The 14,252-nt window shown below is 35.6% G+C and overlaps 1 protein-coding gene across 10 annotated transcripts in view; it reads right to left on the reverse strand.

Moving 5' to 3' along the window:
* The window catches only part of CNOT6L (CCR4-NOT transcription complex subunit 6 like), a 109,162-nt gene that overhangs the window by 40,636 nt on the left and 54,274 nt on the right, over window positions 1-14,252 (reverse strand). For all 10 annotated transcript variants that reach the window (XM_054484902.1, XM_063663786.1, XM_063663787.1 and 7 more), the window contains exon 5: window positions 2,647-2,736. In XM_054484902.1, the coding sequence (XP_054340877.1) occupies window positions 2,647-2,736 (90 nt within the window). The remainder of the gene's footprint in view (window positions 1-2,646; window positions 2,737-14,252) is intronic.

The following is a 14,252-nucleotide window of genomic DNA, read 5'->3' on the forward strand; positions in this document are numbered from 1 at the left end:
TTAGTAAGCGTTTAGGAAGATGACTGAATACCAAAAAATATACAAAACTCAATTGTATTCCATTAATCAGTAACAACCATTAAGTTAGATATATCTTTAAAATGACTATTTTTAAGAGAATTAAGAAGTTAGTATTTAGAATAAATGTAATACAATATGGGCAAGCCCACTACATAGAAACTTAAAACTATTGAGAGAAATTATAAAAAGCGTAACAAATAGAAGAATAGGATCCACTGTTGTAAACATAGCAATTATTTCCAAAGCCATCTATAGATTCAATATAATCCCAAATAAAATCTCTACATTTTGGAGAGGGGAGAGATTTAAAAACCTCATTCTAAAAATTTTAATAAAAATACAAGGTAAAAGAACACTGATGCCAGAACTAGCCAAGATTCTTTAGAATAGGTCAAGGGAGAAGACTTACTCTACTGGATCTCAAGACTTTTTATAAAGCTGTCCATAATTAAACACTGTTACATTGCTATAAAGACTCATAGAAGAGAATAAAGAATCCAGAAACAGACCTACACATACATTGACACCTGATTTATGACAAAGATGACATTAAAAAACAATAGTGAAAGGACAACCTAATCAATAAATGGCTCAGAGTCAATATAAAATACATACGGAAAAGTCATAAAACCTAATTCTAAACATTAGAAGTAAAAAAAAAAAACAAAAAACCAGTTTCTAGATAATGACATAGGAGAATATATTCATGATCTTGCGGTATGAAAAAATTCTTAAAAAGGATAAAAGCAGTACCACAACAAAAAAGATCAACAAATTGGACTGGAGTACATTAAAATTTTTCTGTTTGTCAACAGACAAATTAAGAGAATGAAAAATTTAATAATAGCATGGGAGCACATATTTGCAACATATTACCAAAAAAAAGCTTACATCTAAAACATACAAGAACTCCTTACAAATGACACACACACAGCACACACATATGGCTGGATTGACTGGCTACATCTATAGAGACAAGAGGTTTTTTTTTTTTGAGACGGAGTCTCGCTCTGTCGCCCAGGCTGGAGTGCAGTGGCGCAATCTCGGCTCACTGCAACCTTCGCCTCCTGGGTTCAAGCAATTCTCCTGCCTCAGCCTCCCAAGTAGCTGGGACTACAGGCATGTGCCACCACACCCGGCTGACTTTTTGTATTTTTAGTAGAGATGAGGTTTCACCGTGTTAGCCAGATTGTCTCGATCTCTTGACCTTGTGATCCGACCACTTGGCCTCTCAAAGTGCTGGGATTACAGGCGTGAGCCACCATGCCCGGCCGAGATATTTAATTTTAAAGTAAGTTAGAAACAGCATACACATGCTATGTATACAGCTTAATTAAATTGCCACATATTCCTAATTCTTTACTAAGAAGGCCTCTATAATAAATTTGCTGATTTCTATTGATCAACTTTTAGTCTTTTTAGCCATATACTTTTCAGATAATATTAATTTAGTTTTACCTTATTATAAACCTTACTTTATGTGAAGGAGTGGGGAAGAAGGGCGTCTTATGATGAAGAGAATTTTAAAAAAATATAGCCAAAATGTGATCATGGCCACTATGCCGGAACTTACGATTTTTCTAGCTGTTTCAGAATTCTGTATTTTAGAAAGACATCATGCTAAGAAAAATATTTCTATGTAGTAGTATCTCCATACTTTTACCCATATTTTCAGAGCTTAAGCAAAAAAAAAAAAAAAAAGTTTTAAATCAAATACCTAATAGTCTTCTTTTTTTGTTTTTGTTTTTAATATATATTTTTTTGAGACAGAGTCACGCTCTGTCACCCAGGCTGCAGTGCAGTGGCGTGATCTCAGCTCACTGCAGCCTCTGCTTCCCAGGTTCAAGCGATTCTCCTGTCTCAGCCTCCAGAGTAGCTTGGATTACAGGCACGCACTACCATGCCTGGCTAATTTTTTGTTATTTTTAGTAGAGACGTTTCACCATGGTTTCACCATGTTGGCCAGGCTGGTCTCGGAACTCCTGACCTCAGGTGATCCACCTTCCTTGGCCACACAAAGTGCTGGGATTACAGGTGTGAGCCACCACGTCCGGCCTGGTCTTCTTATAGAAGAAAACTTCCATTTGGAATACAATGATTTTAAATTGTATTTAAATAAATCTGGTGTTCTTAATTTAAAACCTAGTTGCAAAATTTCCACAAACGTGCGGTGAATCAAACTAGTCATTTCATTCATTAAAAATGTGTAAAATGTTTGGGTTCCAAGTAATTTGCATCAAATGCAAACAACTAATAACTGTGTATTTTTGTGATTAAGAGCAAGATAATCTTAGATTCACAGCTCTGGCACTGATTAGCTATGTATAAATAAATTACTTTAGTCTCTGAATCTCAGAATTTGCATCTCTAAACTGTGAGTTAAAGTTCCTATGTCCTAGGTTCTTAAACAAAATAATGCAACTAATCTCCTAACATATTGCTTGGTAAATAGAAAACATTCAGTATATGAAAAGAAGAATGTTCCACTAACATAGGATATACAACGGAAGAACTCCAAACCCATAAGCAATTATAAAAAAACAGTCAGATGCTCTTGAGCAACATATATTAGTTAGTTAATAATATCTGTAGAATTTATTTTACAGCTTTGTCACTAACAGTTACCTGCGAGATTGTCAAGCATGAAGTTCAGTAGCTTTCGAGTTCCATCTGGGTCCTGGTATAAGTTGAGAATATCCTGTGATAAAGGATTGCCTAAAGCAGAAGACAAAAATAAAACCTGTAAAACTTATAACTGCAAGGCAAGACAGAAATGTATACTACAAAATAAAATACTAATTTCCTAAATTGAATTCTACTGTATTTAATCTATTATATACATTTAAAAATGTATGTGTAAATAAATATTCTCTTTAAGATAGTCATAAAGAAAAACTTCAGAATCTTCAAACTCTAAAATTTGGGCTTGTCCAAAACATATATACACATATACATAAAAGCATATATATTAATCTTAGTCAATTCTGAAGTAATACCACAACCTGGCACCTTGAAGTAATCCTATAGGTTCTACATTAATCTTTGAAAACCTGCATTTATCTTTTAAGACCACAGACAAACTCAAATAGCCCTACGGGAGAAAGAATTAGTGATATCTTAAAAAAGAAGGGGTCTTCTTAGAATATTTATATTATATATAGGGAAAACAAACATATTTCAAGTAAGAAGAAAATGTGTTACCAAGATATGTTAGTGAAATGTGAGAAGAAAAGAATTTTGTTATAACAGTAATTAGGAATGTGTGACTACTAAGAGTACAGATTTATCATACATCAAAGAACACACTATTGGTAACAGACTATATAGTCCCTTAAGAAATAAAGGAGGTATTCATTAAGACAAGCATGCAACAACAGTCTAGCATTCAAATTTGAAAAAATAAAAACCAAAGAACTTCCAAAATTGAAGGTTCTATTAAATAACAAATCAACCAAACCTTCAATGCAACACATACTCACCAGCACAGCTACAAATTTTTTTGAGACAGTCTCACTCTGGGCTGGAGTGCACTGGCACAATCTGGGCTCACTGTAACCTCCAGCTTCTGGGTTCAAGTGATTCTCGTGCCTCAGCCTCCCAAGCAGATGGGGACTACAAGCGCCCGCCACCATGCCCACTAATTTTTGTATTTTTAGTAGAGACAGGGTTTTATCATGTTGGCCAGGCTGCTCTTGAACTTCTGGCCTCAAGTGATCCGCCCGCCTTGGCCTCCCAAAATGCTGGGATTACAGGCATGAGCCACTCTGCCTGGCCTAAACAAATTTTTTTAACGACCAACCAAATGTTACAAAGAATGCAGAATACCTTGAACTCTTCTACTTCAATTCAATTACTGGTAAATGGTATGAATACTTTGGAAGTCTGACTGGTAGTTCCTAATTGACTTGCAAGTGGGAAGAGGAAACTTCCTAGGGTGACGGAAATACTCTATCTTGATTAAGATGCCGGCTATTAAGGTGTATACCTTTGTCAAAATTAGTGAAACTGGATTTTAAATATTTGGATATTTTACTGAATGTAATTACAACTCCAAGTACTAGGGGAAAAAAACTCTTGATGAACGAGTTACGCAGTAGATTAGACACAGCTGAAAAGAAAATCGGTCATCAAGAAAAACAGATTCAAAGAAAATTATCCAAAACACATCACTGAGAGTCACAAAGATGGAAAACATAAGACAGTAAAAGATATAGAAGTTAGAATACTATATGAAATTGGAGTTCTAGAAAGAACAAGACTTAAGTTCTGATCCAACATGTAAAGATTTTAAAAGCCGTCACTCCTGTCCTCACAATTGAGGTTATAGGACAAACTGCTGTCCCAAACACAAACAAGCAGATAAACAGAATCACAACTTACTGGCAGCAGAAGTCCACAGCTAGAACTAGACCTAGAACACTTTAAAGTGTAACTGACAAATTACTGGAGGCTCCATGTAGATTAGCTTGAGAGTTAAAAACTCCAAGAGGGCCTAGTCTTAGGGCATTCCCACACTTTCCTAAGTTTTACTTCCAGGAATCTTACCAGGCTCTCATTATGAAGACTGAAGAAAAATCTCCTTATTCTTCCAAAAGGAGGCAAGAGAAAGTAATGTTCTCCTTAACAAGTACTATCTTCAAAGGAAACTATTTTACCAGAATCTAAGTTTTCCCAAAGCTTAACAGACCTAGAGTAAGATAAATGCCCTCTCTAGCCTTTGACATCAAGTAGGGAAATAGTCAACTCTGGCTCACTAAGGCAGACCTAATTACAGGACTATAGAGCACTTCCTCTCCCTCCACACCTTACCACTATCACCAACACCTACAGCAAACAGTAAACATTTAACTCCTAGCCAGAAAGAGAGATTAGAGAGAGAAGTGAGAAAAGGCAATATCTGAAGAGGAAAGGCTACAAATTTTCAAAAACCAGTTTTTTAAATAAATGAACTGATACAAGATGCACAATATATGCAAATAAGTTTATGAAAGGATTTCATTTAAAAACAGATTATAGTGCAAACTAGAAAATGACAAACAGAAGACTTTAAAATGAGATGGGTTGTAGCTGGGCACTGTGGCTCACACCTGTAATCCCAGCAGTTTGGGAGGCCGAGGCAGGTGGATCATGAGGTCAGGAGATCGAAACCATCCTGGCTAACACGGTGAAACCCTGTCTCTACTAAAAATACAAAAAATTAGCTAGGCGTGGTTGCGGGCGCTTGTAGTCCCAGCTACTCGGGAAGCTGAGGCAGGAGAATGGTGTGAACCCGGGAGGCAGAGCTTGCAGTGAGCCAAGATTGCACCACTGCGCTCTAGCCTGGGCGACACAGCGAGACTCCGTCTCCAAAAAAGAACAAAACAAAAAACAAAAAACAAAAAACCAAGATGGGTTGAAAGAACCGATCATATCAAAAGAATAAACAGGAGAATGACAAGTGTCAACAGCGACAACAGGAGCTAGAATACAATAAAATAGTATCTCCAAAGAGTTACACAAATTGTAATTGAGACTTCAAACACTCCTATGGTTATTGACAGAAAAAAGCACACAAAAAAATTTGTAAGGTTGAAGAACAGAACACTATCAACCAACTTGGCCTATTATTTACATAATACTCCACTCAGAAACCAAAAAATATGCATTCTTTCCAAGCGCACATGAACATTCACCAGTGAGACCATATTCTGGGCCAGAAAACAAACTGTAACAGATTAAAAAGGAAATAAAATCATACAAAACATACAGTCATGGCCTAACAAAATAAAACTAGATACCAACAGATAAATACCCAGAAAGTTCCCAAATATTCTGAAATTAAACATCACAGTTCCCAATAATCCATGAGCCAAAAAGGATGTCACCAGGAGATTTTTTAATGTTTTAATTTATCCGGGCATGGTGGTTCACACCTGTAATCCCAGTGCTTTGGGAGGCCAAAGTGGGAGAACTCCATGAGGCCAGGAGTTCAAGACCAGCCTGGGCAACATGGTGAGACCCCCATCTCTACAAACAAAAAAATTTATTTAACTGGGCCTGGTGGTGTGCACCTATAGTCTCAGCTACTCACGAGGCTGAACAGGAGGATTGCTTGGGTGCTAGAGTTAGAGGCTACAGTGAGCTATGATAAGACCACTGCACACTAGCCTGGGTGACAGACTGAGACCCTGTCTCAAAAAATAAAAGTATAATTAAATGTTTTGAGTTAAAATGGAAACATGACATTATCAAAATTTGTAGGATATGGAAAAAACAGTTTTTAGAGGGAAACTTATGGCTTTAAATGCTGATATTAGAAACAAAAAGATCTAAATTCAATGATAAGAACAAATGAAACCCAAAACAAGCAGAAGAAACTAAGAGCAGAAATCAATAAAAATAAAAAAAAAATACCGAATTCAAAATGTGGCACAGTTTGAAAAAGAGGCAATAAAACTGATACACTTCTCTTTGACCAGAACGAAAAGACACAAATTATAAATATCAAAAATGAAGCGACAGCCAAAAAGACAGTAAAAGGAAAGGAAATTTTTTTTTTTTTTTTTTTTTGAGACAGAGTCTTGCTCTGTCTCCCAGACTAGAGTGCAGTGGCGCAATCTGGACTCACTGCAAGCTCCGCCTCCCAGGTTCACGCCATTGTCCTGCCTCAGCCTCTCGAGTAGCTAGGACTACAGGCACACACCACCATGCCCAGCTAATTTTTTTTTTCTTTTTTTTTTTTTTGGGAAGAGACGGGGTTTCACTGTGTTAGCCAGGATGGTCTTGATCTCCTGACCTCGTCATCTACCCACCTCGGCCTCCCAAAGTGCTGGGATTACAGGATGAGCCACTCTGCCCGGCCAGGAACAAGAAATATTAAGAAAACCATAAGTGTGTAAATTTAACAACTTAGAAGAAATGGACAAATTCCTTGAAAGACAGAAACTACCAAAGCTCACTCAAAATGAAATGGATAGAAAACATCAGCAGAAATGGCAGAGTAAAAACCTCCAAAAATTTGCTGCTCTGTACAAGCAACAATGACCAAAAAATCCAAACAAACAAACAAAACAAAACAAAAAAGTTGTCAGAATCAACTATTTGAGAACACTGAGAATTAACCAAATTAGTGCAGGAGAATTAACCAAATGACTGCAGGAGAGAGCTGACATGGCTATAGGGGAAAAAAAAAGGTGGGAGGATAACCTTAATGACCTGTATCTACAAAAGAAATTGAAGTAGAAGTTAAAAATGTTTCCGTAAAGAAAATTCCAAGCTCATATGGTTTTATTGGAAAATGCTACCAATCATTTAAGAAAGCAGTAATAGAAACGTTTTGAGTTCTAAAGCGTTCTGAAAACTCTTCCTGAAAATAAAAGTAATAGCAACAACTTCCAGAGAGAGTATTTGCCCATATTTAACTTGCATTAATGACAAAAACCATTCAGCAAATGTGGGGAAGAAGGAAAAATTATTTAACCTGAAAGGATATCTACCAGAAATCTACAGTTAACATTAATGGTGAAAGATAATGCTTTCCCCCTAAAATCAAGAACAAGGTAAGGATGTGCACCATTGTCACTTCTATTCAATATAGTACAAGAGGTCCTAGCCAATGTGATAAAGCAAGAAAAAGGAAATTAAAAATACGTATCAGAAAGGAAGAAATGAAACTGTGTTCACAGATCAAGAGTTGGTAAAAAGCTCCAAGGAAAAGTAAATTTACAAACATCACAAGAGACAAGCCCAATACAATTAAATATCAATTATATTTAATTCTATACAATGAATAACTGAAAATTTAAAAAGCAGTACCATTTGCAATAGCATAAAAAATCAAGTAAGTAGATATAAATCTAGCAAAATATTTACAAGATCTATACCCTGAAAACTACAAAACTTTATATGAAAATAAAGCAAAGAAGATCTGTGTAAATGAAGAGCTATACTGAAGTGAAAGACTCAATATTAAGTCTCAACATTAAGGTATTGATTATCCACAAACTGATCTGTATATTCAACATAATCCCATGACAAATTTCAGCAGGATATTTTGTACAAATCGTAAGTTCATTCTAAAATGTATATGAAAATGCAAAGTATCTAGAAATGTCAATGCAACTTGGAAAACTATGAACAAAGTTTGGAGACTCATAATCCCCGTATCATAGCTGATCATAAAACTACAACAATCAAACATTTTGGTGTTAGCATAGAACAATGGGACAGAATAGTGTGTTTAGCAGTAGATTCACACATATTTGGGCAACTGAATTTTGACAAAGTTGCAAGGAAAATTCCATGTAGAAAGTATAATCTTTTCAACAAATAGTGGTAGAATAACCAGACATGCATATGCAAAATAATAAACCTTGTGCCATATATAAAAATTAACTCAAAACAAATCATCAACCTAAAGGTAAAATCTAAAACTATAAAATTTCAAAAAAACAAATTTGCCTTCATTCCTATTGTTAAGTAATATTCCATTATATGGATGTGCCACAGGTTTTATACATACAACATGAATGAACCTCAAACACATTATGCTAAACCAAAAAATCCAGACTCAAAAGGTGACATACTGTATGTTCCAATATATGACATTCTGGAAAAGTAGTTGTCAAGGGCTGAGAGAAGAAGGTATTGACTTCAGCAGGCATAAATGAATTTTGGAGAGTGATGGAACTGTTCTATTTCTTGACTGTGGTGCTGGTTATGCAACTACATGTCTGTCAACATTCACTGAACTATACACCAAAGAGGTTAAGAATTTCACTATATATAAATAGCAGGTCAATTTTTAAAGTTACTTTAAAAGTAATCTTTTAAAAAATATATTCAAGGCACCATTTCAAGAATAAACACAAGGAGTCTAGAAACAGAATAGAGCAATTTCAAACAAAGAGAAAGTAAATAGAATGAAAAATATGGGAAAAAACCTACTTTTAGAAAAGCGAGGAAGCAGAAAAAAATTACACACAGTGGAATCAAAAGATAGGACAGCAATAACAAAAATATCAATAATTATATGTAAGGCAACTGGTCTGAACCCACATTAAAAACAAAGAGTACAATGGATTAAAAACAAAGTCCAGCTATATACTATTTATAAGAGCTATACCTAAATGTAAGCACACAAAAAGTTGAAAGTAAATGGATGAGAGAAGATATACTAGATAAACATTAACCAAAAGAAAATTGGCATAGCTATATTAGAAATACAGACTATCAGACAAAATCCTAATAAGAAGCTCAGTACCTAGTATTGGGTTCAATTCACCAAAAGACACTATCATCAGAAGATTATAACAATATTAAGTGGGTACTACCTAATAAAATAAACCCAAGATATGTAGAGCAAAAACTGACTGAACTACATAAGAAAATAAACAATTCCATTTTAATGGAAATTTTAACAAAAATACTGAAAAAGCCAACAGTCAAAAATTTCTAAAGACATAGGAAATCTGAGAAATACAACTTACAAATTGAACTAATGGACAAATATATAAATCCTGTGCCCAACAATTAGAGAAAAGAAATTCTTTTCAGATACAGGTTAAACATTTACAAAAACCAATCATATACTTTGCCATAGGGCAAGAATCAACAAATGTCACAGAACTGGTTCATTAGTCTATAATGCAATTAGATTTAAAGCTAACAATAAAAATAAATTTAAAATCACATGCATGGAAATTTTAAATAATATTTTAAATAACCGACAAGTCAAGGAAGATATGATAACCCATATTAAAAATACTTAGACCGAAAGAGTAATGAAATACTTCCTAACAAAATAGCATATGCAACAAAAAAGTAGCCAAACAAGCAAAGCTGTAGCCTTAAATGTTTACATTTGAAAGTATGTAAATCTATAATCCAGTATAGGTACACATTTATCTCAACTTCCAGAACCAAACAATGCATAGTTGCCACCAACATACTGATGCCTTTAGCATAGTTGAGTTCTGCTGTCTTGTTAGACCCAGAAGAAGCTCCATGGTAATATGGAATTAAAGGCATAATAATCTCTACATTTTAAGTATCACAGTCTAATACCAGCTAAACAATAGCTGGAAATGGACTATGAATACATAGATAATTATATAGTAACTATATATGAATCACTTTACTAATATATTGCATGTATTGGATGTCATATTCCAGAAAAAGATAATAAAATTAGATAAAACATGTAAATCTAAATATGAATAAATTGTCCCATTTAAAAAGAGAAAAGTGAAAATATCACAGAGATGATCCAACAAAATTGACTCATTAACAGTGAGAAATTTATTGGCTCTCTGCCTATGGAGTAGTCATTTTATTTTATTCCTTTACTTTCCTAATAAACTTGCTTTCACTTTACTGTATGGATTTGCCCCAAACTCTTTCTTGCAGGAGATCCAAGAACTGGAACTGGGACCCCTTTCCAGTAACATCTTTCTGGCAAACCATGGAAGCAGTAATACTCAAGAGATCCCTGACCCAAAGGAAAACCATCTGAGCACAACAGCAATCAGCCAACTTTAGGTATCACCTTTTGTCAGAACTCGGAGTTATGAATGGCTCTCAACATACTGACGCTTTCTGACTGAGCTCCTCTCTACCCCAAATACAAGAGACCCTAAAAGTTAGAAAGGAATATCATCGCCCCTGTTCAGCATAAAGAAGTTACAGAAGATGCACTCTCGTCCCTCTGCAACCCTTAGGATTAAAGGTTCTCTTATAAAAAGGAGCAGAGAAATGTCAAAGGTCTCTGAACCAGAGCAACTCCATCTTGAGTAGGGGCTGGGTAAAATAAGACTGAGACCTACTGGACTGCATTTCCAGATGGTTAGGCATTCTAAGTCACAGGATGAGATAGGAGGTCAGGACAAGATACAGGTCATAAAGACTTCGCTGGTAAAACAGGTTGCATAAAGAAGCTGGCTAAAATCCACCAAAATCAGGATGACAATAAGAGTGACCTCCAATCGTCCTCACTGCTACACTCCCACCGGCTCCATGACAGTTTACAAAGGCCATGGCAATGTCAGAAAGTTACCCTATATGGTCTAAAAAGGGGAGGCATGAAAAACCCACCCCTTGTTTAGCACATAATCAAGAAATAACCATAAAAATGGGCAACAAGCAGCCCTAAGGGCTGCTCTGCCTATGGAGTAGCCATTCTTTTATTCTTTTACTTTCCTAATAAACTTGCTTTCACTTAAAAAAAAAGAATTTCTCAAAAGTTCTCATAACTAAAATACACTGAAATAGTAGTTAACATCTTCATCAATGAAAACAGAAAACACCAGGCAATGACAGTTTTACAGGACTGTTTTACCAAGATTTCAAGGAATACATTAATTCAATTTTACATAAACTCTTTCAGAGAACTGAATAATACAGAATTTTCCCCACTGCTTCTACGGTCATTATAAACCTTAGATACACATGCATGAAAGACACAGGTCTACTTTATTCATGAACATTCACAGAAAAATCCTTTAAAAAATTGTTAGGAGAATCAGTCTACTATGGGCCTTGTGCCTCCCTCTGCATTCTTGGTTAGTGTGACTGATTCCAAGGGTTATCTGTCTCTTGATGCTGAATAGTTTCTATAATCACCTATACAGGCAACTAAATAGGTCAAGGCAACCCATCATTACTATCATGTAACTGTTACCCTGGGGAAGCAAGACTAGTAGCTTTTTGCTATTTTGCTACAATATTTGCTGCTTACTTAAAAAGTGCTGGACCCCAGACCTGGATTACTCAATTGCATGCAATACAAACTGACTGTGTACACAGCCTGCATCTGGGCCCATTTCGTGGCTTGAGTAATAATGTTCTTTTTCTCTGACCCAGGAATCTTATGTCTTCTGCCACCATCCATGAACCAGTAACTGCCTAACTTATGAGTTTTAAGTAGGGTAAAATCTCAAAGCCTTTACAATTCTAGACAGATATTTATCAAATTAAATCCAGTATTATATAAAAGTATGTAACAACATGGCTAAGTTGAGTTTATCTCAGCAATGCAAATTTGTTTAAAATTGGAAAAAAAAGTGTGTGTATGTATATGCATATATATATTTTACCATATATTTACCTTATTAACTTTTGATGAGAAAAATAATCATCTCTACAGGAGAAAAGTACTTGATAAAATATCTGAAAATGAACTAGCAAAGGAGGAATGGAAGGAAACTTCTAAAATCTAAAAAACTTTTTTAACAAAAACATACAGCAAGTATCATTCTTCATAAAAACTATTAGAAGCATTCCCTTTAAAACTGGAAACAATAGAAGTACACCCAGTATTAATGCTTCTACTCAACATCATATGAATTATCCTAGTCAGTGCATTAAAATAAGAAAAAAAAATTAAATATGTAAGAATTGGAAAAGAAAGAAAAAAGCTATAATTTTCAGCAGATGAAATGATTACTGCATGTAAAACTCCAAAAAATTTGCAGACAAGTTTTTAGAAGAATGAGAGTTTAGCCAAGAAGGCTTACTGTAAGATTAATTTTAAAACAAACAAAAAACAAAACCAATTGTATTTCTATATCCAATAGCAAATAGGAAATAACCAAGAAAAGAGAAAAAAAAGAAGAAAAAAAACCTTAAAAAATAAAACAGTTGGCCAGGCACGGTGGCTCATACCTGTAATCCCAGCACTTTGAGAGGCAAAGGAGGGTGGATCACCTGACGTCAGGAATTTGAGACCAGCCTGGCTAAATGGTGAAACCCTGTCTCTACTAAAAACACAAAAATTACCTGGGTGTAGTGGCAGGAGCCTGTAATCCCAGCTACTCAGGAACCTGAGGCAGGAGAATAGTTTGAACCCCGGAGGCAGTGGTTGCAGTGAGCCAAGATCGCGCCACTGCACTCCAGCCTGGGCAACAGAGCGAAACTCCGTCTCAAAAAAAAAAAAAAAAAAAAAGGGAAAAAAGACAGTTGTAGTTTACAATAAAAACAAAAAAAAAGTATAAAGTACCTAGAAATAAGTCTGACAGATGTACTTGATTGGTGTAGAAAGCTATAAAATTTTATTAGAAGACATTAAATAAATGGACAAAAAGCCCAAACTCATGAATAGGATGATTCAATACAATTAGGATGTCAATTCTTCCTAAATTGATCCAGACAGTCAATGAAATTCCAGAGTTCAAACAGAGTTTTTCATGAAACTTAACAAGCTGTTTCTTATGTATGAGAAAGAGCCACAGTGCCCAAATTGTCAAGACACTGCTAAAGAAAAATGTGAGGGGACTTTCAAAACCAGGTATCAAGTTTTAATATAAAGCCATAATAATTAAGACAATATGCTAATTGGTACAAGGTTAGACAAATTTACTACTGGAAAGGAAAAGAAATTCCCAAAATAGACCTAGACATAGTTAATACATAAGAGAAGTGACTTTACTGATCACTGAGAAAAGGAAAAACTATTCACTAATGATGTTGAGACAAGTGGTTACTCATAGGGAAAAAACAAAATTAAATTAAATTCCTCACCAAATTAGACCCCTCATACTATATTTAAAAATCAATTACAAGGGCCAGGTACAGTGGCTCACACCTGTAATCCCAACACTTTGGGAGGCTGAGGCAGGTAGATCACCTAAGGTCAGGAGTTCGAGCCAGCCTGACCAAGATGGTGAAACCCCCGTCTCTACTAAAAATACAAAAACTAGATGGGCATGGTGGCGGGAGCCTGCAATCCCAGCTACTCAGGAAGCTGAGGCATGAGAATTGCTTGAACCCAGGAGGCAGAGGTTGCAGTGAGCTGAGATTGCACCACTGTACTCCAGCATGGGCGACAGAGCGAGACTTTGTCCCAAAAAAAAAAAAAAAAATCAGTTACAAATGAATTAAAGAATTCACTGCAAAGAGCAAAACCTCAAAACTTTTAAAAGATGATACAAGAGAATATATTTCTGATCTGGGAAGGGCAAGATTTCTGTTATTAACAACACACAAACGTACTAACTACAAGAGAAAAGATTTTAAAACTCAACTACATTAAAAATATCAAACCTGGCCGAGCATGGTGGCTTACACCTGTAATCCCAGCACTTTGGGAGGCTGAGGTGGGAGGATCACCTGAGGTCAGGAGTTCGAGACTAGCCTGGCCAGCATGGTGAAACCCCGTCTCTACTAAAAATACAAAAATTAGCCAGGCATAGTGATGCACGCCTGTAAATCCCAGCTACTTGGGAAGCTGAGGCAGGAGAATCACTTGAACGTGTGGG

This window comes from Pongo pygmaeus, chromosome 3 (assembly GCF_028885625.2).
Source record: "Pongo pygmaeus isolate AG05252 chromosome 3, NHGRI_mPonPyg2-v2.0_pri, whole genome shotgun sequence".
In the NCBI taxonomy this organism is placed as follows: domain Eukaryota; kingdom Metazoa; phylum Chordata; class Mammalia; order Primates; family Hominidae; genus Pongo; species Pongo pygmaeus.